General features: G+C 40.0%; 2 protein-coding genes across 5 annotated transcripts; one reads left to right on the top strand and one right to left on the bottom strand.

The window, feature by feature from the left end:
• Positions 1 to 3,013: 3,013 nt before the first annotated feature.
• Positions 3,014 to 11,030, bottom strand: spata2l (spermatogenesis associated 2-like). 4 transcript variants are annotated; one of them, XM_074678562.1, is made up of 4 exons: positions 10,917 to 11,030; positions 8,430 to 8,793; positions 7,987 to 8,280; positions 3,014 to 4,027 (listed from the first exon to the last, which is right to left on the bottom strand). In XM_074678562.1, the coding sequence occupies exons 2-4, from the start codon at positions 8,787 to 8,789 to the stop codon at positions 3,065 to 3,067; spliced, it is 1,617 nt and encodes a 538-aa protein (XP_074534663.1). In that variant the 5' UTR covers positions 8,790 to 8,793; positions 10,917 to 11,030; the 3' UTR covers positions 3,014 to 3,064. The 4 variants fall into 4 exon arrangements, with proteins under 4 accessions (XP_074534663.1, XP_074534662.1, XP_074534664.1 ...); XM_074678561.1 differs by having other exon boundaries at positions 10,911 to 11,010; XM_074678563.1 differs by lacking the exon at positions 10,917 to 11,030 and adding an exon at positions 10,548 to 10,638.
• An 870-nt stretch (positions 11,031 to 11,900) lies between these two features.
• Positions 11,901 to 23,196, top strand: LOC141796838 (uncharacterized). Its single transcript, XM_074678120.1, has 6 exons — positions 11,901 to 12,125; positions 13,745 to 13,852; positions 18,078 to 18,217; positions 18,312 to 18,408; positions 18,641 to 18,765; positions 22,241 to 23,196. The coding sequence occupies exons 1-6, from the start codon at positions 12,041 to 12,043 to the stop codon at positions 22,415 to 22,417; spliced, it is 732 nt and encodes a 243-aa protein (XP_074534221.1). The 5' UTR covers positions 11,901 to 12,040; the 3' UTR covers positions 22,418 to 23,196.
• The last annotated feature ends 3,193 nt before the right edge of the window (positions 23,197 to 26,389 follow it).

Here is a 26,389-nt window from a genome sequence, read left to right on the forward strand (position 1 = left end):
GTGTTACCTGCTGTGTAAACATCAGCAAATTCTGCTTCAGACCAGGGAAGATGTTCTCCATTAGAGGGCAATAGAGGGAAACATGTCAGGATGTTTTTATAACAGGGTCAGGATCTGGATTTTATTAGGATTGTTTGTTTAAATTGAGATTATTTTAACCTGTAAACAACATTTTTAGACCCAAATATTTCTGATCCTGCATTCTAATCTTTTTTTCTGCTCCATTTAATAACTTTAATCTGATCTTGTGACCTCTGATGTGTTTTTTGAACTCTCACATTTTCACATCATGATAAATTCATTCATCTAGAGACGTCAGCTGTAAGAGTTGTTGAGTTTCAGCTGAATGGTTGGAATTTTAGCTTTAGACAAATGGGCTATGCACAGTCCAAATGTAATTTAGTGAGATGTCGCAAATTATTGAAAACATGTCGATGTGCATAATTTGAAACATGATTCATTTCAGTGACATCATTAGAACAGTATGAGATAAACATACATGGTCATGTTCTATTTAAGATAGTTTCAGAACATTGTCACAAAAGACAGGCATATCTCGGTTTTTTAGTGATTGGTGTTAAAAGGCTTCTGTTATTGCACAGACACTTAAAGAGAGATTAAGTTTTCTGAGTAGGATCAGTGTCCAACCTCCAAGACTCTCACTCGTCCATGGCCACTTTGTTTTGGTGAATTTAAAACTCTTGACAGTTTTTCTCGATTGTTTACACACATTTTCTGGAAGGATGCCTCATATTCTCAGAACTCTACACACAAATCAAAAAATCACTCACACATTTCTCAAAACCCCTCAATTCTCCTGCAAAATGAAACTTTACATCCAAAACAGTCTTTATTCTTCTCAAAATGGTGTTTTGTCTCCAAATGACAAACACAAACCACTATATGAACAAACATTTATATGAACCAGTTGAACACTGATGTGCTCTGTGTAAAACACTGTGATTACATAATATTCATCATGACTCTGGCCTTGTTGTGTTCAGTGTGACACTTCTTGCAAAATATTTTAGAATTGTTTTTTTTTTTTTTTTTTCTTGACTCAGAACACAAAATGGCCGATGATGTTCCTTCCCCTTCTACGTCTTTTTGTGAGGCTGAATCTAACCTCATCAATAAAGACAAACTGGTGCTCCACTGCAGCCACCTCTAGCTCAAGGACTCTCTGAAACACACAGGATAATATCAGAAATAGACAGAGTGGTCACCATTGTGAAATACATTCATTATGATTCCAGTACTAAAACATGTATAATATTTACAGTTTTCAGGGAATGCATCAGGAGGACTTACTTGCACATAGTTATATCGCAGTTCTTTGACTCTGTCTGAATTGTGTTCAAATGGAATTTGTAGACTTGTTTCATCTTCAGAGAGTTTCTTCACAAGACACGGTCCAGAGTGGATAAACTTATTCTATCAACATTTGGAAAAATGTGATTGTTTTCTAGTACTTTTCTTTGGATTTGCAGTAATGTAATGGCATTAGTCTCTGGGACCATGTTCACAATTTGATTTTCCTGTTCAGGAGACAGTAGACGCTCCCGACCTCCTCTTGATGGTCGTTTTTCAGCTCTGCAATACAGAGAGTGGAATATTGTGAATATTGTGAAGGGATAAAAAGAAGGAATACATTTCTCAAATAAACACTTAACTTTTTTACAGTCCTTCAGAACAGTCCACTGGTAATACTGTAATACTATACTCATTGAGTGCTGTGTTGAATTGCAGTAAAACAATTTTCTAATACTAGTAAGACTAAATTTCTTACCTATTTTCATTCTGTAAAGTCCGGATGATGGATGCCACTGTGTATCTGCTCAAATTTGGCTGCACCCTTTGCCCAGCCTCCCTAATTGTTAGACCATGGTTTACCACATGGTCGACCAAAGTGGCCCCGATCTCATCAGAGATTATGGCCCTCATCCTTCCTCGTTCTCCCCGTCCTCCTCGTCCTCCGCGTCCTCCTCCTCTCATTCTCACACCTCTGGCTCTCCCCCTGATTTCAATGTTGGCATCCATTGTTCCAAAACAGAGAAACTCACCTGTTGCCCTTTTATGCTAAAGCTCTGATTGCTAATTGTAAAATTGTGTGACAGGTGTTTACCCATGTGATGAGTCAGTGTGCATTGTAGGAATATTCATTTTACTGTTTTGAGTGGCATTGTGTTCTTTGTGAAAACAAGAAGTTTACTTCATGAAAATTGTGCCAATACTCAGAGAACTGTGTGTAGTGTTTTGAAAAAAGTGTGTTGTAGATCTGCAGTCTGAGTGTAAAGCAGGAATTGTGCTTATAGTTTAGCAGACTTGGTTCATGGAGTTGGTGCATTGGTTATATGTTGTGGTCATTGTGTCTCAGGCACCAAAAATTGTGTGTAAACAATCGAGAAAAACTGTAACATCTTGTCGAGTAGAGTGAGCGGCGAGTAGAACAGCTTTCACCGGTGAGTTTCAAGTTCAGACAAAAAGACAAATCAGCGGATTAATTTACAACACAAGTGATCATTTAATGTGTTTCAAGTTTATTTTTACAGAGAACTTCAACAAAAATGATGAAGTGAGGGACTTATCTTAAGAAAATAATAGTATAAAAAAATCTTTTGGTTTACTACGTGTCCTTAAAATTTAACGCTCAGTCCTCTCACTTCATTTCTGAAAAATGTTATTTTATGGTTAAAAAACACATTCTGAGTAGTGACACATTGACCCTTTTTAATACAGTCTGTGTTCAGGCAACAGATACAGATGTAAATAAACTTTGATGTGCTTTACACATAACTTTACATTAAGGTGACCCAGGAGCACAAACTGGTCTCTTACTGTCCCAGCGGTACGCAGCGTAGCAGACATTTTGGCAGCTGTAAATATGGCCGCTCTGAGAAAATATGAAACACAAACTTTCAGAGAGATGATTGAAGTGGCAAACATAGAATGGCACTCATACAGCATCTCAGTACTGTGTCAAGGCAACAGCTGAACTTCTGATTCATTAAGGCACTGTGATTTAGCCGGCCGTGCCTCGTTAGTGCAACATCATCCGGTCCCCTCACACAGACGAGGACTGGTCAAACCTCTCCCCACAGGTGCACTTAAAAGGGTCTCGATACCAGCAATCCCTACAATACTCCTTCCCACAGAATCTGCACAAAACCAGAGGGTCTCTGGAGGCCTCACTGCCACAGGAGCACACGCCCAGCTGCTTCATCTCATGCCCCTCACTTTGGCAGTATGCGATCCCTTTGCAGGACCCAGAGTGGAAAACACTGCAGCTGAGGCACAGGACCTGAGGGTCCGGCTGGGCGAGGTCGCAGCAGTCGTGGTAGCTGATTGGTGCAGTGACTCTGTCTTGCAGAGCTAAGGAGGACATGGCTGCGCTGCTGCTGGTGAGGCCTGGTGACGAACCAACTCTGAAGCTTTCACTCTGCTGCGGCACGGCCCTCGACTTCTTCATCTCTCTCATCGGATTGTCTGGGAAAATCATGCGGGGATTCTCTGTTTTGCAAGGCTTCAGAAAGGCACAGGTGACGTCATGGAGGCCGCTGCTGTCTTTGCAGAGCTGATAGCAAACATCAGGGGACTGGAGGCAGCTGCACAGATGTTCAGCTGCAGCTTCACTTCTGCAGTCCTCGGCCTGCGACTCTTCAGCCTGACGCCTGCGCTGCTTCACGCTGGAGGAGGAGCTCCTGGTTATGCGTTGCTCAGCCCCTGACATGTTGGTCACTTGGCAGTTTAGAGTAGAGACGCAGACATGCTCCCTGGAGGACGGGGGCGCGGGTGAAAAAGGCACAGACATTATCCCGTTGCTCTGTGCTTTGACTGCAGGGGGCGATGCATCGTTTTGAGACACCCAGGATAAAGAATGGGGACTCTCATCTTCACTGACCACTGTCCTCCTCTCATGACCATTTTCCTGAACGTCTGTGTACAGATCCACGTCGCCCTCTCCTCCAGCATGCTCTATCAGCTGCTGGTCCACTGCCAGTATCTTTGTGGTGTAGTCCAGGGCGCCCTGTTGATACAGACAGAAAATCAGTCCTCAACAAGAAACCAACTGTAACCAAGACTCATTCGAGGTCTTCACAAGTCCCTCCAGACCCCCAGACCTGGGCCTGGACCTTTTCTCATTATGCTAATCACACTTATTCATATCATCACCCAATCAAAATAATGGCCTCTGTCATTTTTTTAAGTTTTTGGAGAAAACACAAAAAAACTTGACTTAGGCAACTTTAAACCTGGTTTAAACTGCCCTTTAATTCCACAGTGCAAACTTAAAACTGAAGTTACCCTGAGTTAAATTTTAAAAATGTTAGGTAAATCAAATTGGTCAGGAGGCAGTCCCTTTCCTCACTTCTCCAGGTTTTCTTTGCTGGGTTTTTTTTTATTGAACTTCACCCATTTCCAACATACAGTTTTGACAACTTTTTAAAACCTGACCGTTACCTGTCCTTTAATTCCATGAAGCAAACTCAGAACTGAAACAACTCCAGCCTAAATTGAACAAATTTCATGTTGCTTATACACTGAGTAGGCATACTCATACATCTCCTACCAAAAAGCAAAAATATTTCTTTAATTTAAAAATGCACAGCACATGTCACCCAGCTGGTCATCTCTCTTCACTGGTTTCCAGTGGCAGCTCCAATAAAATTCAAAGCTCTTCTTCTGGCTCACTAAACATTGACAAGTACAGCTCCTGCTTACCTGGGGTCCCTCATCCAGGTCTACACTCCTTCTCGTCCACTAAACTCTGCTTGTGAAAGACGCTTGGTGCCCCCAGCCCAACGCGGCTCCAAATCTCTAGCCAAACTCTTCTCCTGGGTTGTTCCTAAATGGTAGAATGAATTACCTAACTCTATACAATCCACAGAGTCCCTTTCTACTTTAAGAGATGTCTGAAGACTCATCTGTTCAGGGAACACTTCAGGCTCTAAATCTGAGCCTTCTCCTCTTTGTCCTCAGGGGTAGAATGAGTGAAAAGGTCTCAGACCCAGCTCTCAGTGAATTTTCAGCTTTAATTACTGAATGCTGTGGAAGGTTGAAGTAGATTGTTGCAGCAACTAATTGTGGTTAATTGGCTACATTATTCTACATAAAAATATTAATTAACAAATTAAAAAATCCTCTCACACTTAATGGCAGAACTCACAGCCAAATAACTTGTAGCACTTTGTTGCACTAATTAGGTTTTCCCTCCTGTCTACGAAATTCTTGCTTGTGTTGTACGTTGCTTTGGACTAAAGCGTCTGCTAAATGAAACTGTAGAACTGTAGAAAGCTTTGAGGGGTGTTACTGCCTTGTTCTGTTATATATTTTTAGAATAATTGGCATAATTTAGCATTTTAATCTAGTTTTATGTTGTGTTCAGGGTTGATGTGTGTTTATCTGACAGATAGAAGGTTAGCCTCTGTCTCCAGCTTGTGTCTGTGAAGTCTATTTGAGTAAACTTTCACCCAGTCTCCTAGCTCCATGCTCTGATTCAACAGTCACACACTTTGATAGCACACCTCTCTGAAAACTGACACCAGCATTGGGTTGAGACAGTTGTGTCAGTCATGTTTTTGGCCAATTACTCTCAGGTGTTTAGTTTAACTCACCCTCTGTATAGGCGTGGCAATAACTGTTAAAAAATTGTATTGCCCCCGGATATCAGGGCTCATTCTCTAGGTACCAGCGCTGTAAACCGTACCTGTGACCAGAATAAATGCTAAACTGAGAAATGGATCCTCTTCTTGTGATCTTTGGGAATTGAATAGTTCTCATTTATGTTTGGTTACAGAAAAAGTGGGCTAACCAGGAATAGGTAGCTAGCTAGAAGTAGCTAATTTAGTACTGAAATTATAACTTGGGTTTAGAGTAAATTAAAACATTATACCCTGGCCTTTATGATAGTGAACCTAATCACTCACCAGTTGAAGCTGATTCAAGAATCATGTTTACAGCTTCTCCAGCTATAAAGACTATGTTTCCTCTTGAGCAGCTGCCATCATGAAAACGTGTTAAATTGCCCAAGTCACACATTTTATACTAAATAATCCAAACTTTTGACCTAGGCTAGAAATAAAATGACCTAAATCACCCTCTTAACATAGGGCAGTAGTCCCCAACCCTCTGGCCGTGGACCAATGCTGGTCTGTGGGTCAAATGGTACCGGGCTGCACGTAACAAATACTCAACTTACATTATTTCAGTGTGATTTATTGTCTGATTCTGAACCATGTTCTATTTTGAAAAATGACCTGATTCTCTCTGTCATACCCGTCTATGACTCATTCTTGACACCAAACCCCCCAAGCTAGCAAAATGGACAAAAAACATCTTTGGAAAGTTTCTTCAGGCAGGGTAAAAGAGCCAGTGAGGAGACAGAAGAATAGCCAGTCCGTGAAAAATATTGTCTGACATCAAACAAGTCTGAGGTGCAAAAAAGGTTGGGGACTGCTGCTATAGGGCATAAAGAGCATGAGCCTTTCAGTTAAAGACCAGAGAGGGCCAGCATTATCAAGAAATGATTTAAGCCAAAAACTCATTTTTGTCAAAAAAAATGACTTAAGCCATTATTTTAACAGGGTGACAATACAACACCTCTGTGACTGATACTTAGACAGACATAATTTTAAATGACCGGAGTGAAAGAAAAACTTTGATTCTCAGCAGGTGTGAAATAGAGTAACAACCTTCTTTGATACGGGACAGCTCTTCAGAGAGTGACTGGGAGAATGCAGTGTGTACAAATTGGAAAAAGCAGATTAGAATTTAGCCCTATAACATGTGGAGTTCCTCAAGGATCAATACTAGGACCTACTTTGTTTATTATGTATATTAATGATATTGTGAAGTCATCCAAAATAATGAAGTTTGTCCTTTTCGCAGACGACACAAACATAATTATCTCGGGACAAAATCTGGAGCAACTTTTGAAACAAATAACTAATGAAATGAATAAACTAAAACGTTGGTTAAATGTCAATAAATTATCATTAAATTCAAATAAGACTAAATTTATGCTTTTTGGTAAAAGGAAAACAGATGTTGCAGTGCAAATCAGGGTTGATGATATAACAATTGAGAGAGTTCAACAAAATGTATTTCTAGGTGTTGTAATTGACGATAAGTTATCACGGAAACCTCACATTAATTATTTAAGAAAGAAAGTTGCAAAATGTGTTGGTGTTACGCAAAGAGCAAGTCATGCACTAAACCAGAATGCACTACTTATATTATAAAATTCATTTGTGTTGTCATATTTAACTTATTGTATTGAAGTTAGGGGAAACTCCAATAAATCAAATTTATTGCCACTTGTGACACTTCAAAAAAAGGCCATAAGGATTGTTCATAGAGTAAAAGTTAGGGAGCATACTAACCCACTTTTCTTAAGATCATCAAATTTAAAATTCCATGATTTGGTCAGGTACAAAATGGCTCAAATAATGTTTAAGGCATCAAAAAAAAAACTCTACCTACAAATATTCAGAATATGTTTCAGGACAGAACTGTACATCACTCATACAGTTTAATAGGGAGTAATAGACTTTACCAGCCAAAAACAAGAACAACTCTAAAATCAATGTGCATTTCCATACAGGGAGTCATCTTATGGAACAGTTTAGCAGAAGAGTTAAAAGCAAGTACAAATATTGTTCAGTTTAAACGAATGTTTGTAAAAAATGTGATGTCCGTATATATGAAGACAGACTGAAGCCTTCTGTTGAGGATGTAAATTAGGGGGAGATGGGTGTGGGGTCAGAGAGTGCTGGGGCTTTGTTTTGTCTGGATGAGTGTTGTTGGGAGTGTGGTTCTATGTTTGTTTTGTGATGGGGAGTGAGGGATCAGAAATATAAAAGCGTTGTCTTCATCCGTTCCCTTTTCAAACCAATGTTGTGTTGTATTGTGCAGGTTTGAAATAAAAATGTACTGATGATGATGATGATGATGATGATGATGATGATGATGATGATGAATACACACCTGCAGGCTGTTTCCAGTCACTCTCTCCCTCACCACACTCAGCTCCCACTGGACCTCTCCGGCATGCTCTCCGAGGGCAACCAGAAGGAGGCGACATTCACAGCGGGCCAAGAAGAAGGCACATGACAGGCAGAGGAGGTCATCTGGAGAGGCAGGGTTGACTCTGTGGGAGAGGAGACAAAGCTGCTCGTGCCGAGAGGAGCTGAGCTGGTAACCCAGCAAGCCGAACAGTCTCTCGATCTGTGGCATGGACAGCACTGGCTTGATGTCATGGGTGAACATACCAGAGTACATCTAGGAGAGTAGAATGAAAGACGAGAACAAAACAGAAAAATACACTTCATCAAAGTTAGTTCAAGCTCTAGATTCTTTGCTGAAATGCTTCAAAAATCATGGAGGGTTTTCCCTCGTCTACACAGATATGATACGATTCAATATCAAACCTTGACCACTTTGAACTCATCCCTCCAGGGGCAGAGGTACAGGTTCAGAGCTGCTTGTTCCAGGACTTCAAAAGCCCTCTCCAGGCCCCGCAGCCCTCCTCTGACTCTGACCCGCCCTGTGCTGGCTGCTGCTGTCACTGCCGCTGTGAGCGACTCCTCCATCACCCTCAGGGGATCCAGACTCAGGCAGTGCGTCTCTCGAGCATCTCCATCCCTCAGCGGCCCCTCAACCTGCTTCCACAGCTCCTCATCTCTGCACGCCAAGGAGGAGCCCTGTCTCACAATTTGTAGTTCCAGACTGTGACTGTAGGCCGTCACCAGATCTTCGGCTCTCTGCCTGGAGACGCTCATGTCTTTCATTTAGCTGTGACACAAGCAGGATAATAACTTTACAGAGAGTCACGGAAATGTAAATGTTCACATCAATGCACATTCATTAAAACTTCCTCTTTCTTGTGGTTATTCTGGGTATCCGGCAACGTTGTGACACAAACCCTTCAGAGACTCTTATGATGAGCTGTATGATAATTTCTACCAAGAGCAGCTGCTCTGTAATCCAATAAGTGTCTGTCCTTCCTTAAGTGTTTTTTTTTGTGTGAGACACATTCAGCCACCTTTGTGTAAAGGGTATGACGATTACTTCTTTAAATGTGTTGTTTTGTAGAGGATTCATCTTTCTTCCTTTCTGTAAAATATTTAATTATTCATGCATGAATCCATCGCTGAGAGTAACCCTGACAAAAACAGCCAAAACTACAATGACCAGCCTTTGCTTCCACGACCTACTAGATACACAATAAATACACCAAACAATCTGTCGTGTTTTGCAAGAGCAGTGTGTTTATATGTCTACATGCTTGTGAGATGAGGTGATAAAATTCCACACATATTTATGTTGACGCTAAAAGGAAAGGTCGGGCGTGGTTGATGGTTTATTACAGGATGGGTATTACCACTGCACAGTAGAAACAGAAACCAAAGCAAATGCTCATTTCCTATTCTTAATGAAAAATGTCTCATGAGACTTAATATGAAGCACATTCACCTGAGAAGTCCAGAAGCATGTCTTGTTTCAAGATATTCAAAGACAAAAATTATGCCTATAAAAAAAGTAAAACACATTTTCTAGTTTAGTTTCATGAAAAAAGACCAAGGGATGGGCATTTCAAGCAAAAATACTTTTCACTGATACGTTTTACGCACATATTCTGGTTTTACCAAGCAAAGTTTGCACTGATGCTCAGTCCTCTAAATGCAGATGTCTGTGAGTTTTGACTTATGCTTTCTTAAGCTCTTTGGAATGTTTACACAACATTATGGATATTCATTGTTAATCTATAGCAAAAGTGAAAAGCTTTAAGTTTTTCTACAAATCCCTTTTATATCCCAGTTATATCACAAAAAAAGATAAAAGACCTATTAACTATTTGACATTCTTGTCTTGGAACAAATTGTTCTGCCATATCAGGTGAATATGTTCCATAATGTGATAAAAGTTGTTGTGAAAAATGATATACAAACAGTTGTTCAAAGTTTTTTTTTTTGCAGTCTGTTTGTTTGTTCTTCTGAGTTCACACAGTTTATCATGACTTGATTCAGGTATACACTCTTCACTGCTTTAACTCACAACTTTTCATAAAAATTGTTTATAATTTTTGGACTATCTTATCAAACTCATAACGTCATTCAGTCCAAAAGCAGATGAGCAGAGCCGTGTAACTGTGTATAGAGCCCTGGGTAAACTGCACGGCTGACGTTTAGATATGTTTAGGAGACAGTTTTGATCGAAAGTGAAACTTTTGACGCTGTGACCTGGGGTACAAAGAAAATCTTAAAATCATCCGTCAAGTGATTTTTTTAGCCTACAGGTAAAGGTGAAATAGACCATAATTCGTAAGACTGGCCGAAAATGAAGTAACGGCTCACAGTTAAAATGTGTTTCTGAGGCACATCTAACGTTAGCATTAACGTTAGCCTTGACGTTCAAACACTGGTCTGTTCGCACAGACGAGCTGGATTTACCGCTTTACTGTCACTATTTTCATGTTGTCAGAGTAAAACCAGATGTCAGCTCACGACTTTAACTGCTTTCTCTAAAAATCAATACCAAAAACTTACAGCTCTCAAAGACATCTATCCTCAGTGAAACTCCACCAATCATCCAAGCTTTCACTTTGATAGGCCAGACCAGGAAGTCAAAACACACACCTCAGAGGTCTGACAGTTAAAGAAAGACAACTCGGAGTATTTATTGGTAAAAGCCGATGTAAAGAGACACCCCTAACTCCATGATACCCACGTGAATCAGATTTGGTAGTATCGATGTTATACAGATACCCAACGGAAACGTTTAACTACCAGGATTTTGAATGGTAAGTCGGTATCATGGGGAAAAACTGCTCCTGTTACCCCACAGCGAGGGCTGGACGTTTGACTACAATCCAACCTTTACATGAAACACTGCAGACAACACACACTGACCTGTACCTGGCTCTCAATCACAGAATCATGTCGCTCACTCCCGGCTGGGTGCAGCCTGCTGACTGTCCAGGTGAAGTAAACATTGTCACGTGGTCCGGACTTTCCCAGATTGATTCAGACCGGGTGCGCTTGATGTGAGAGTCAGGGCTGCCCGACTGCGTCTGTTCAGTTGTATTTTTCCGTCCATTGAAATGTTGTTATTATTGCTTTTATTTTTTTATATTTCTCTATTTCATATTTCCGTATTTTATTACGTCATCTTTGGGTATTATGGAGCTTGTATGGTTTGATGGAGGTTTAGAACTTTGTTTTATGGGATGGTTTGTATTCTATCCGATGTTTTGAGCCTTCAACTTTTGTTGTGTTGTTGTTCTTTATTTCTTTTCTCAATTCAGCCTTAAGGGTGTAACATGAATTCACAGCATGAATCGGTCGCTTCAGGGGACAGTCTCTTCTGCTGTACTCACACCAGTGCAAACAGAAGTGAGACACCAGTTTGTCCACAGGAGGGCGCCAAATACAAAAGTACAAAATAAAAAAAAGAGTTTTACTCTGGTTAAAAAGTATGCAAATAATTATCATCAAAGTAACTGATGTTTGTCTTTTATTTTATTGTGTTATAAACGCTCACTTGTATGCACATACTGTCTAATATTGTGTATATCTTTGCCCAAACTATCATTGTGATTTTGTCCAAGGAAAAATGAACCACCACGACCCCACCGCCTCCAAAAAAAAAAAAAAAAACTAAAACTATATAAATTGTATCACTAAACATCCTGAGCTATGTAAGTTAATTATTAGGATAAGAGTAATGCTTACATTGCAACGACGGACCATCCACATGGTGGCAGGGCTGCCTATGAACCGGTTGCCCTGTCTGCATCCCTAGCTTTTATTTAGCAGTTAACACACTCACACTAAAACACACGCACACACAAATAAAGCCTCTTTTTCGGACCCAGGGGCGTGGCTACAATGACATGGTGGCGGGGCGGATCTGCGTCCCTGTTATTTAGCTTAAAGTATCCTGGGTTGACCGTGTTGATCCGCAAGAGTCCCTAACTTCAGTCTCAGACTCAGCAGCAGCATCCTTCATCCTTCAGCAGGTCTGTTCAGCTGCAGCCAGCATGTCAAACTCAGACAGGGTTGTGTTAGCGCTGGGAGGAGCGGGGACAGTGGGCTCCGGGGTGGTTAAAGCCCTGCTGGACAAAGGTAAGTTCACCTTGAGACATTTTCATACAATCTTTTAGAGGGAAGAAGATTATTTGCTTACTCTTGAGAAAAAGGAAACCAAAATTTGTTTGCATATTCACACATACATACACACCCATATATAGCTGTATATATATATATATATATATATATATATATATATATATATATATATATATATATATATATATATATATATATATATATATATATATTTGGAATGGGTCAATTTCAACAACATTTTCCCCCCCTCATCTTGTGATATGGTGTAAATTATGAGGTTTCTCTGGGTGTCAGGTCATACATGATGATTGTATCCTGGGCTTGGCTGCGGCTGCAAACCACGACCCTCATAAGAGCGATACTTCTCTGCCAGTGTTTTTGTTGGCATGAAATCAAGTGTTTCTGTATAATGTAAAAACCAAATACAAACTTTTTTAAAGGTAGCAAAGATGTTACAGCCTGTGTAATAAGTTGCATTTTGCTCTTTTGTCCACATTATTGAGCTTCTTAATAAGGATAAAATCAGAATATGACACAATTTGCACTTTTCATTTGATATTTTGCATTAAGGTGGAGTCTAAGAGCAAGTTACTGAAAGTGAACTTCTTAATACTGTAACCAGGAATGGCACACTGTTTTAACATTCTAAAATAGCATCTTTATCAGAAATCCCAGTGTTGTTTCTTGATATAATGCAAAAAGCTCCTTTATGAAATTCATGTTTCTTCTTCTTTTGATTATTCAAACCCCCATCTCCCCCTAAAACTAAGTAGAGCAGAGATTGTATATTAATACGCAGCTAAAAACAGTTTTTTGTTCTTTTTAGATAAAAATTGCTCCAGTAATCTTTTCAAGATGTTGTTAAGGCTTGTTATTTGTGAAAATATTTATTTAATGGTCGTATCTTAGAATAGGCTGAGAACTAAAACAATGTTGACTTTCAAAGGTATTAACTGGCTTGCAGAAATGTGTATCCAAAGTTCAGGAACAGGTGAGGTCAGCCTTTTTTCATGTGTAATGTGTGTCTACCTGTGTTGAGGTGGGTAAAATCACATTCATGTTGATTTTAAAGTAAAAGGTCTGAACATGGCTGTTTTCCGTAAAGAACTGATTTTTCTGCTGGTTATTTAAATGACGAACAGTCTGCCATGAACTGATCAAGCTTTAGATGTTTCTCTGCTTTCCATCATGAATTCATTGGGACTTTTTTCAGCCCTTGTTGAGGCTGTTTCAGACAGACAACTGAAAGTGGGTTGTGTGTTGTGCTCAGCTGCCTCTGCACTCTGTATGAACCAGTGCAGGAGATGGGCAGGGCCCCGAGAAGAGAAGGGGACACTTTGCATGTCCAGATCAGAAAGTTGCCATCTGCTGCTCGGTCATATTTGTTCTTCTGATGACCCTGATAGACAGACTAAAACAATGTGAGCCTTTTACTGATGTTTACGTTCATGAAGGAGGGATTAGTCCTAATGTATGTGCATTAAAGGGTCTGCTTACCTCTGTCTGCATCACAGATTAATGTATTATCTGATGTATGTGTGTGTGTGTGTGTGTGTGTGTGTGTGTGTGTGTGTGTGTGTGTGTGTGTGTGTGTGTGTGTGTGTGTGTGTGTAAAGGTTTCAAAGTGGCTGTGATCTCCAGGGACAGCAGCCGCCTGGAGAGACTGCGTTCATTCGTCTCTCCAAACACAAAGGATAGCCTCACCACTATTGTGGGGAATGTGGGTGAGTGGAGTTTCATGTCCTCCTCTTCACACATACAAGAGTCTGTTTGACACTAAGCTCATTTCACTACATGGAGAATGTAACAAACATTTCATCCTGTCATTCTACACAGAGATTTCAATATTTACATAAAATTTAACCTCAGAGAAAACAGAATGCAACAGGAATGAATAGGAAACGTAATATTATTTCTCACTTATACACCCAAGAAGTCAGGAGTTAAGCCATGGACCAAATGAGGGCTGCAGTCTCTGCACTAAGACACCAAACATCAGAGGAATATGTCTGTATGGATGGACTGATCTGGTCCTGGTTTCCTGATACAGACTCCATAAGTCAGATCAGTTTTGGTGACAAAGGGGTGATCTATAGGACACATCTATTCAACTCTGTTCTTTTCTATGATTGACAACAACCATATGCGTATTATATCACCAAACTTAGAGCTAAAACATCATTCAGCAGCTCAGCAGTTTGGAGGTTCTTCACTTATTTTACCAAAACTCTAACGATAACTCTTAACATGTGCCAGTTTAATTCCTCACTGATCCACTGCTGAGGTTTGCAGTTAAACTGTGATTTCTGTTAGTGATGGAGATTTACTAACCACACAATCATAATCCCATAAAATCACTGAAGTTACCAAAACAAGTCTCAGTCTCATCCTCCTAATAGAGAATGTTGAATTAATACTGGTATCAAATCGGATCAGTATCAGTATCTGCTGATACCCGGGTATAGGTAAAGGTATAGATACAGGGTGTATGTGGCATGTGACTGCAGGAGCTGGGCTCAAATCCCCAACCTACCTCATTATCCTTTTATCATTTCCAGTTACCTCATTTCACTGATAGTATGAGGAATGATAAACTCAACTCAAACTTTATTTATCCTATTAAGACCCAAGCTTTTGTCTGGTGTGCAATTTTTGATTCACCTTGCTATTTGGAATAAATAAGTAAGACCTGAAAAGTATAATAACTTAACTTGGTCTTTGTGCATGAAGTTTGATTATTTGTGTTCCGAGTTCTTTATTAGTTGTTTGTTATTAGTGTTTTTGTACTTAAATACGTTGTTGTTTTTTTCACTAAAATGGGTGTTACGTTGTGATTTCACCAAAAGATGATGTGGGCAGTGCTCTTAATTGGTCAGAGTTTAAAAAACCAAGTATCATGGGTCTGAGAGGCAGAAATATAGTGTCCTCAAATGTGGACACTGAGTCTTAAGAGGTTATAGAGTACATTTAAAACAACCAAAGATGACCAAAGTGCTGTACAGATTAAAAGCAGCAATAATAAAAAGATACAATACTACGAGACATAAAAGCATAAAACCAGAGCAGATACGAAATGAAATAAAATAGAATTAAAATAAATACAATTTATTTGAAATTCTGCCAGATGTCCAGTCGACTTTGATTAAAAGTCAGGGAGAAGAGGTGAGGCTTGAGAGAAGATTTAAAACTTCAGCTGACCCCGCAGAGCTGATATGCAAAGGCCAGTTGTTCCAGCTGACACTAAAGCTCTGTCACCTGTAGTTTTGAGTCTGGTTTTGGGAGTGACCAGAAGCAGCTGGCAGGGACATGGGGACGAAGAAGTTTGGTCGGGGGCTTGGCCATTTAGAGCTTTACATGTTTAAAATCCTATCTCAAAAACACTGGAAGCCAGCGCAGCGCAGCGAAGCTAAGACAGGGAAATGTGGTCTGACTTAGGTTTACCACTGAGGAGACAGGCAGCTGCATTCTGAACCAGCTGCAGACGATGTGGAAGTGAGTCCCCCCCGTCAGAGTTACAATAATCCAGTCTTGTGTTGATAAAAGCTTGAATCACAGTCTCTAGGTCTCTGTATTTGAGGTACCCCATTACCTTCAATAAAATCCTCAAATGATTAAATCTGTTTTTGACGACTAAGCTGACCGAGCGATCAAATTTCAGCCTGTCGTCAAAAATTAAACCACTGAAACTGCACACACTGATGTCTCAGTGTGCAGAAAGGTTTCTGTTGTTAGGATAATCTCCAGAGGAGGTTACATTATGGAGAGATGATCATTCATAAACTCTGGATTAAAGGTGATTATCAGAGATTTAAGTAGATTAAGTGAATGTTTGCATACAAAGGACTTAAGCAGTGAAGAGTTCATTGTTTAAAACAGACCGTTTGATTGTTGTCTGAGTGTGTGTCAGAGCAGCAGCAGATGTACAGTGCAAGCTGGTTTAGCCTTTAAAACACGTCTCATACAGAGACTGAAGCCCTGATCATTAAAGTTACTGTTGCATTGCTACATGTTACCTCTAAATATTTCCCATCCCTCTGTCCCACTGTCGTATCTGATGAAAGGGCATTTAATGAGGTACTCCTGTTCATCTGCCATTAACACAAATTTCTAATCAGCCAATCACACGGCAGAAACTCTACAGCATTTATTGATGTAGACATGATGAAGAGGAGCTGCTGAAGTTTCAAAGTGATGGAAAAAAAAGGGGATTAAAGAGACTCTGAATGTGGCATGGTTGTTGGTCTAAGTATTTGACAAACTGCCACTGGTTACAACCGAGGTCTGCAGAAGAGCATCTCTGAACACACAACACGTCCAACCTTGAGGCAGATGGGCTACAGCAGCAGAAGACCACACCAGGTGACCCTCCTGTCAGCTAAGAACAGGAAACTGAGGCTACAATTCACACAGCAACACCAAAACTGGACAATAGAAGATTGAAAAACGTTGCCTGGTCTGATGAGTCTGGATTTCTGCTCCACATTCAGATGGTAGGGTCAGAATTTGGCGTCAACAACATGAAAGCATGGATCCATCCTGCCTTGTATCAACGGTTCAGGCTGCTGCTGGTGGTGTAATGGTGTGGGGGATATTTTCTTGGCTCACTTTGGGTCCCTTAGTACCACCTGAGCCTGGTTTAAAGTCCACAGCCTACCTGAGTATTGTTGCTGACCATGTCCATCCCTTTATGAGCACAGTGTACCCATCTTCTGATGGCTACTTCCAGCAGGATAACGCTCCATGTCATAAAGCTGGACTCATCTCAGACTGGTTTCTTCAACATGACAATGAGTTCCCTGTACTCAAATGTCCTCCACAGTCCCCAGATCTCAATCCAATAGAGCACCTTTGGGATGTGGTGGAACAGGAGATTCTCATCATGGATGTTCAGCCAACAAATCTGCAGCAACTGTGTGATGCTGTCATGTCAATATGGAGAAAACTCTCTGAGGAATGTTTCCAGTATCTTGTTGAATCTATGCCACGAGGATTGAGGCAGCTCTGAAGGCAAAAGGGGGTCCAACTCAGTACTAGCAAGGTGTACCTGATAAAGTGGTGTATGAGTGTTGGTAGAATGGCCAGTAGGACAAACTGGTCTGCCAATGGTGTCTGGGGACACAAGCAGGTCACCTCTGAAGGCCAGACCAGAGCAGCTACTGGTGAGTCCTGCAGCACAGAGCAGGGATTGGCTTCAGCTCAGGGACAGGGGGGCAGAGACAGTCAGCTGAGGGTCAGAGAGTTCAGACAGGAACAAGCTCCTGTCAGTCAGGAACCAGCATCAGCCAGGCCTCACAGAGGAACCAGACAGAACTGGTCAGCCCAGACCCAGAGGGACAGGGCAGCAGAGGCTCCAAAGGGTGAGCAGTGGAGGATTCGCTGAGATTTTTGAAGTCATTGTTTGCTAAAATGGTCCTGAAAGAGGGCTCCTAAAACTGATAGAACATGGTCCAAGTTTTCGTACCTCATTGGCAGTTTTTTTTCTATGCAAACAATTCAGGCCGACATAAACTCTGTCTTGGGTTTCAGTTCTTGTGGTGCATGCCAGTGGGAGCTGTCCTGATCAGAGCAGGCAGGTAGCAGAGGTTCCACCTTGGGCAAAGAAAGCTGCATCCTCACAGTGCTGAGCTCCGCGGAGCTCTGCAGAGCAGGCAGAAAAGCACGTTAACCTGGCAGAAAGCTGGCACAGACTGAAGTTGGTGGTTAGCAGGGCAGACGCTAACATGGTGGGACGGTAGCCAGGGGCTAACAGGCCAAAAACTTGCTGGCAGGGCTGGAGGCTCAGGCGCAAGTTTGTTGCTAGCTCGCAGTAAACTTCAAACAAAACATGCTGATCACTGTCAAACAGGATCTATCAAGCTATCTTACACACACTCACACACACGGTCCACACAGGAGAGTTTGAGTCTGACTCCCTCTCAAGGTCTCTCTGTGAATCTTCTCTCTCTCCAGGGTCAGAGGAGGGGGCAGAGAAGGCCAAACAGGACCTGCTGAAGGCGGTTGGCAGAGTGACAGACATCGTCTCCTCTCTGGGCTTCAGCTGGTGGCAGGGCGGACCTCCACACACGCAGACCCTCAAAGACCTGCACTGGGTGAGCGTGCACACAAAGGAGGTCTTGGTTTTCTGCTGACATCCTGGAGGAAGAAATGCTGATTCCTGTGAAATTTCTTGTGTTCCCTCTCCAGGTGATCGAGACGCTACTTTTCAGCACGTTTGTGTCGTGGAAGGCCTTCTTTCCCCTGGTGAGGGACGACTCCAGCTGCACCTACACCTTCGTAACAGGTGACTCCATCTGCCTTTGTCTCTGCTCATATCAAACATCCTGCTAAGAAAGAAATCTGACCTAAATGCTGATCAGTTTTTTCTCATACAGCTCTTGTAAGGGGAGAAAGTCATTCTGGACACTTTAGAGAGTGAATGTGGCCAACCAGTTTCATATTTAGACACCAGTTCACATAAAGCAGTCATGAGCTGTGTCCAAAAACAAAGCTGTGATTGTTGCTCTGTGCCACAGGAGGAGCAGATGAGAAGCTGCTGATGCCGGGTACGGGTTTCCTGACCGTGGGATCTGCCAGCACTCTGGCCTTCTGCCAGGTGCTACGAGAAGAGTACCCCGACGTGTCCTGCAAACTCAACCAGGTGAGACTTCAGGGTGTTAAAACAGCTCGGCTTTAATCACAGGACACCTCAGGTTTATCATAAACTCTAGTCTCATACAAAAGTAACACTTTCACAGAAGTAATTACTGAAAATGATATTGAAACAATGATGAATCAGTCGTCAGATTAGTTCTCAGTCCTTCTATAATATGGAGAGGCTTCTCAATTTGTGAGGTAGTGTTGCTAAAACATCCCTCAATAGTGATCATTGAGCCTTTTTTCAAACACTCTGGTCCTTTATGTTTTCTCTGATCCAATATTTTATAAAATCAACTTTAAAAAGTTGATTGAAGTCAGTCATGACACAGCCTTGTCAGCAGCTCCAAATTTGTACCTTTGATCCTGTGGAGGAGGTATGACGTTGTTTTTATGCGTGAACTCATTCAGACACAGTGACTCTTTGTTTTGAAGTATTTGTAAGGCGAGAGAACAAACAATAAACTGTGAATCTTATAAAACCATGATTTTAAAATGATATGATAAAGTGATTTAACTGCAGTTGGTTAAAGAGAAAAACTGAATGTTAGAGCACATTAAAACACCCAGTACACAGAACAGCCATCAACGTCACCTTTCTAGAAAGGTAATATTTTAATTCACTTTGGATTAACATGAGATCATTAGCTCCAAAATTAGTCATTTCTAAATGATAGTACTGTCTGACGGAAAAAAAAGGAGGTCAGAGCAGAAGGAAGTTAAACAGAAGAGTGATACAGCCCGAGCTAAAGGCTAATTAGCTTTTAGCTGAGGCTGTATCACTCTGTAACACAGGAGCTAAACTGTTTGTGATAATGTTCATTCTAACCCACAGTCAGCAGTTATTCTGCAGTGGTCTGTTCAAACTTGAGAGTCTATCAATAAAATGAAGAGTGAGGTTACGTTAGCTCTGCTTGGTAGATGACTGGCAGGACAAAACCAGGATTCACTAACGTTACACGTTACAGACACGTCTTAGAGCACCGGACTGTAACACTAAACAGACCATCTGAAGACGTTCGATTGTTGTCATCTTTCAAACTACAAATAAATACATTTCCTTTTCACTTTGCACCCTGTGAACATTTTTCTTAACCAAAGAAAAATAGAGTTAAAAAGAAGATCAGCTCCAAAAACAAACACACACCTTGATAAAGTCATGTACAAGAAACACAGTGTTTGATGGTGCTAACAGAGTCTTTATCCCAGAAGAAATAAACTCTAAAGATTCAGGCCAAAAGTTCCCGTACAATCAACAGCAAACAGATACTCCTCTAGTTGAAGGAATAAACGCCTGTATCTGAAATTCTGAACATCTTGTTGGAGAAAATAGTTTTTTTTTGTGTGTATTGTCACATTTTAAAGCACAGAGTCCAAACAGAGCTTTCTTTGTGTCAGTGTCAGGGAATGAAGTCAGTGCTGCAGACATCAGCCAATAACAACAAAGACTTTAAATTTATTCTTAAAACAAACAAAACATAATTACTGTTTATATTTGCAAAGTAAATGCAGTTAACTCCTCATATAAAAACCTTTACACTTAAAATACGCCTCCTCTTTCTGTTACTGTGTTTATTTTATGGTCAGCTTAAATGCTACTTTTGTTTTATTGTTTCATATTCCAGTTTAGTTAAGCCCAGTTTTTTGAGAACGGATTCTCTTTTTGACATCACACAAACTGAAAGATTTCTTTTATAAACTTGTGCAGAGCTTCGAAGACTTGAATGAACATTTCTGAGGCTTCAGTCAAAGTCGAGTGTGTTCAGTCCTTTGAAAAAGTCTTTGTGCCGAGCATTAGAGGCAAATAGAGAAACAAACTGACGGACAAAGAACTGTTTCTTTCTTTCCTGGTCTCTGTTTCTAGCTTTTACATCATTTCCTAATGATAATAATAACATTAATAATAATTATAATTACAATAATAATAATAATAAAGTTAATTTGTGTAGGACTTGCCAAACAGACAAGATAAAGTTCTTAACAAAGATTTCACTTACCAGAACCACAAGTCAGCACAGCCTTTAAACAGCTCATTAACGTAAACGTGAATGAGGGATTAAGGTTGTATGAAGCAGACATTGTGGGGAAGCTATCGAAAAAGAGTCCACCGTAGCTTCCTGACCCCTCGTTATTAGGACTCTAAGGGGAAGGAAAGCAGTAGGAACCAAGAGAGAAGGGTTAGGGGGCAGGGTGTACGATGTGAGAGCAAACAGGACATAGTGGGTTAGGAGGGTCTGAATATGGCGGTGAGGTTCAGGTGTGGTTCTGCTCCTGAAACTCTGCTAAAAGCTCCACAAAGTAAAACAGAGAGACACAACAGAATAGTTAGACGCCCTGAATACAAGATGAAACTGGTTTTTGTGGAGCTGGATAAGAGAATAAAAGAGGAAACACAAAAACAAGACTGGGATAGAAAAGAAAAAATAAATAAATAAAGAGTTAAACAATGTAAATGGTATAAGAAGCTAGATGACAATGTGGTCCCAATCAAAGAAACTTAAAGTATGGATTATTCTTGTTCTACTGGTAGATTATTTTTTTGTACTTATAACAAGCGTTATCGATTGTTTTTTACTAATGATGTCCCAAATAACATAATTTTCTGGTGAATGTAGCTTGAATTAAGTCTTTTGAAATATCTTCACTAGAAATAAGACACAAAGACTGGTTTAGTTCTGACTCTTTTCTGTCCTGAGTCGCTCTAACCCAGGCATGGGCAAACTACGGCCCGGGGGCCACATGCGCACGTTACAGACACATGTTAAACGTTTTAATCTGGCCCGCCAAACTTGAAAAAATTAAATGAATAAACCTTGTTAATGTTTTATTTTCCCTGCAATTCTGATGTTTTCTATATAAAGAGTTCACATTTAATATCAAAATATCACACAAACAATTTTTACACAATCTATTATTATTATTTTTTTTTTCATTTTTAAAACCAGGATAGAAAAAACGCGTTTTTTCTGTTTTTCTGTTTTTCTGTTTTTCTGTAATTCCGTAATTCCGTTTTGGTTTGAAAACAGAAAAACAAAAAAAAAGTCTGTTTTTTGTTTTTTAGATTTTATTTTGAAACCCAAAAACGAAAGAACGAACCATACACAGATTAAAAATTCCATTATAATTCCATTCTCTCATATTCTAATTTTAATTTCAAAACAAAATCAAAACAACGAAAAATAGACCGTTACGTGTTTTCCGATTTTTGATTTGAAAACGAAAAATTGAATAACAAGTCGTTATCCGTTTCCCAATTTTGGATTCTAAAACAGATATGGAATGAACAAATGATACCCTGATAGTTACCAAAGCACTCCATCCATCTGCTCCTGGTCCGGCCCCTTTGTCAAATGTTAGAACCCATTGTGGCCCACGAATCAAAAAGTTTGCCCACCCCTGCTCTAACCTCTTAATGCATCAACAAACAGTGAACCCCAACCCTCACCTTTCCTCTCATCTGTCTCTGCATTGCTTTCCAGGTGAAGATAAACGCAGGTGTCGCGACTCCAGAGCGCATGTCTCCTGGTTACCTAAACCACCTGGACCTAGGGGAAGCTGTCGCTGCCCTCGTGGAAAGTCCAAACACCTCCCACACGGTCTTCACCATCAACTGCCCCGCAGACTTAAAGACTGTGCTCCTGGAGAGAAACCTTTAAGGAAACTTCCTCTCACCTCACACCATATCTACACCTCCTCAGACACAGCTTTCACTGAACTCTTCTCCAAGAAAAATCATTTACCTTTTTTTATTAGTTCTTCCTCCAGGATTGTTAACCCAGCCCCTGTTTCCCTCATTTAAACTGTCTCTGAAATAACACTGTATATAATCTGCTTCATTTTCTCTTGTTGAATTAGCTTCTAGTTCCTCTGTATGAGCTGTTGCGACATGTCTTTAAAAACCTTGAAAATTTGATGAATCCACTCCTGAAGTAGGGCCTCTGTCGGATGGAAGCAGTGATGAAAATAAATCAAATCAAAAAGTAAAAAAAATGAAAAAATACAACCACCTTCATTTGTTTTTTAATAACAGGTGTTCTTGTTTGTGGAGAAGAGCACCTGAGTGGTGTCACATTATCCCACGAGCTGAGAGCTCCTGACCGTCAAACGCAAGACCATAATTTTAAAATAATTTCACAAAAATGTGACTTTTCAAACGTCTCATGAAAAAGTTGAAAGGAACAAAACTCTGACATGGAGCAGAACGGTTAGAAAGAGCAGAATGTAAAGGGTGGCTTCATCACAGATCTGACACTTCTCCTGGTTTTGATGTGATCCAACATGTGTAGGACTTTGTGACTGTGGATGTAACTGTTAGAGAAGCTTTGTTATGTGTTGATGATTTGACTTTTTAAACCCTGAGATATTGTGATTGTGCATATTTTTGTCTTTACACTGACGTGTGCATAACAACAGGAAAATTGACTTTTGTTTTTGCATGAATTCACCTTTGAATAAATGATTTGATGTAAAAAAAAAAAAAAAAAAAAAAGGAGCTTCTTCACCTTTTCTTCTCTTTAAAGGTCTCAGTATGACATTTAAACACATTTGAGCAAAGTTTACCCCAACAGAGCCGAGGAGAAATACATTTGCTTTTTTTATTAGTTAACTTTAATTAACTTAAATTTTATCATTAAACTGTCAGGAATGAGACTTGAAGGGCTGAACAATTCTGCCTGTCAAATCTCTCAAAGATATCTGCAGCTCAGTCGGCCTTTGTGTGTTCCAAGTAGCACAAATCGTAAAAGGTATAAGAAAAATAAAAGGGCCATTCCACCAAATCAGTGTCATAAAATGCATGAGTGCACAATAAAATTAAGTGTAAAATACATTTTGAATAAAGCCAAGTGTCCTGCACATTGATATTATTGCATATTTAGTAAAAATATTTTCAAAGATTAATTCACACTATCTTGGACACTGGAAAAATAGCATTTGTTGCCTGTCCATGCTTTCTAAAATTAGACTTTACCATGAAATATAATGATTTGAATAATTCAGAAATGTCATGTTTTTACATATTTGTGTTATTCTGTATCCAAACTATACTTTAAACTTATTTTCTCTAAACAAAGAAAGAAGAAATGATTGAGTTAAAATTCACCTCCGACCACGACACACCCCCTCTGAAAAATCTGATAATATTGAGTTACATAACCGACATGACAGATATTTCAAGAATCAAAAAAATATGAGTATCTGGTTCGAATTTTTTAATGTTCCGACTCTGCTCCAAAAAATTAAAAATTCAAAAGTTTCTGGTTTCATTTTTTATTCCCAGCAAAATGGTTAAAGTGTCTGTTTCTTGTTTTCGTTCCACAAACCAGTTCAGAGCCCTGATCTTCAGCTGAGGAAGCTTGTGATGGGCCAAAGAGTAGTTCAATGTGTGTTATCAGATTAAGTGTTAAAAAAGAGAAATTTAACTTTTCTTCTAGAGAGTTACAACAACCAAGTGGCACCGATTCAGTGAAATGACCCATAAGTGAGAAAAGGAGCTGACACTTATTTTTGAGTCACTCACAAAAACCGATCAGCATGCTTTTTTGAGTAGATTTTTTTCTTGATTACATTTTGACTTTCATCAGTTATTGAGTGTGCCTGCAGCTGATTGGCTGACATCTCTGGTCCAGTGATCAGGTGGACTAAAGTAACAAAGGAGGAGAAGAATTTACTGATCAGGCTAAAATCACCAAAAATCCTTCCTCAGGTTGGTCCTTTAGGTATAACTGATCAGAGAAACAGATTTGATAAAGCTGACACCTTTTTCCAACAACAGTCAGCTCTAATGTAAGCCTAAACCTGATCAGAACAAGATGTCCTGCAATCCAGACACTCAATAGTGAACTCTTTGAACTCACAGCAGGCTTTGACTTGATGTAGGGAGCGTCTACAAAGTGCAAAATAAAAACAAAGAGGAAACTCAAATATTCAGGAACTTCATGTGCTCTTCTCACACACTCTTCTGTTGTTAGACTTCAACTATCAGCACAGGAGGAGATGTAAAACCTAACAGTACATCTTACTAAATTAAGCAAGTAAACATGACTTGAATCTCAAAAATAACGGGTTATTCATCCACCTTAATCAAATGAACTTCAAAATGTATAACTGATGTAACAACTCATTTGTTTTGAGTGCTGATCGGATATGAAACATTATGGTAAACAATTCAAGCCAGATCAGATTTATTAGTGATTTATAATGTGTTCATGCAACTTGACCGGTTTAAGGCAGTTGGTTTCCTCAAATGAAATGAGTTGACAAAATGTAATTTCAAGCTACAACAACTCAAATGTAGTGAGTTATTTCAGTTGAAAGACAAAGTTAATCAAGCCTGGGTAAAAAGATTTATTGACACAAGATAAATTTAATTTAGTATTAATTTAAATACAGTCAATGGACACGTTATATAAGTTGCATGAATTACTGCATTTAAGTTTAAGTTAATTATTAACATTTCACTTTACTAAATGGAGCAAGTATAGTTTACTCATAAAACACAAGCCTTATTTACTTAAGATATTTGAGTTACTTTACTGTCATAGAATATTTGTTTTAACTTGATTTATTTGAGTTAGCCACCTTAAATGGTTCAAGGCAATCGTTTTACTCAAACAGTTTAAGTTGAACTAATTTGTCAGGTTTTACAGCGTGACTGCATCTAGAGCTCATATCTGACTGACATCTTCTCAGCTCCTTCACGCCACACCCCCTGATCTAAAGACAAGTACTCAGGATTTTAAGGAGGTTTTAAAGAAAGGATTTTTTTACATTTACTTCAGAAGATAAACAGACTGGTACATTGACTTCTACTAAGATAAACTGCTATTAAATAAAACTGAACTTGTACTTGAATGAAAAATGCAAAAGTTGTGATTCTGTTAGATAACACAACAAGCATCCTGGTGTGAGCGTACTCTGAGTACCAGTAAACAGGTTGGCAGGCTTGGTTTGACACATTTATATCCCCATAGCGTGACTACTTGTCCTGTTCACCAGATCCAGCATCCCCATCCCCATACAGGCCTCTATATGTGGGCCCGTCATTAGGGGCACCAGCTCCCTTAGATAAACCAAACAGAGGTTTGGAGGTCAGAGCAGGCTATTGTTGTCCTGTATACGGCCTGTCAATGTGAACATGCTATAACAGACTCCAGGGGCAGGCTGGGATATGACAGATTAGTTGAAGTATGTGGGGCCAGTCAGTCAGATATTCAATCTGAACTAATGGGCTGATGAACCGCAAAAGAGGGACCCATCAGGCCCCACCTTTTCTTCCTCTTTGCCCCCTCTCCCCTGAGAAAGGCCCAATACACGCCGCACAAACAAGCATTTCCACCCTCTGATGTTGACTCCTCTCAGACTAATAGGAAAAGAAAACTGTCTTTTGTTTAAGACGGAGCGAGGGGCCTCGGTCCTCTGAACCAGTCTCTGTAGACAGAGGATCCCTCAGAAGGGATAGTGACTGATCAGATCAAATCAGACCAAACTGGAGGAAAGAACTTTGATGTCAGACCAGGGAGGAGGGATGACTGGGAAATCTGAAAGTCTGGGATTAATATAGGATGAGAATAATATAGGACTAACTGTGTGAGATGTTACAGCCACATATGACTTATTTTAATTGGTAC

Source organism: Halichoeres trimaculatus, unplaced genomic scaffold (assembly GCF_033239565.1).
Source record: "Halichoeres trimaculatus isolate MK-OKI-2021-1 unplaced genomic scaffold, fHalTri1.1 fHalTri1_scaffold_10, whole genome shotgun sequence".
In the NCBI taxonomy this organism is placed as follows: Eukaryota; Metazoa; Chordata; class Actinopteri; order Labriformes; family Labridae; genus Halichoeres; species Halichoeres trimaculatus.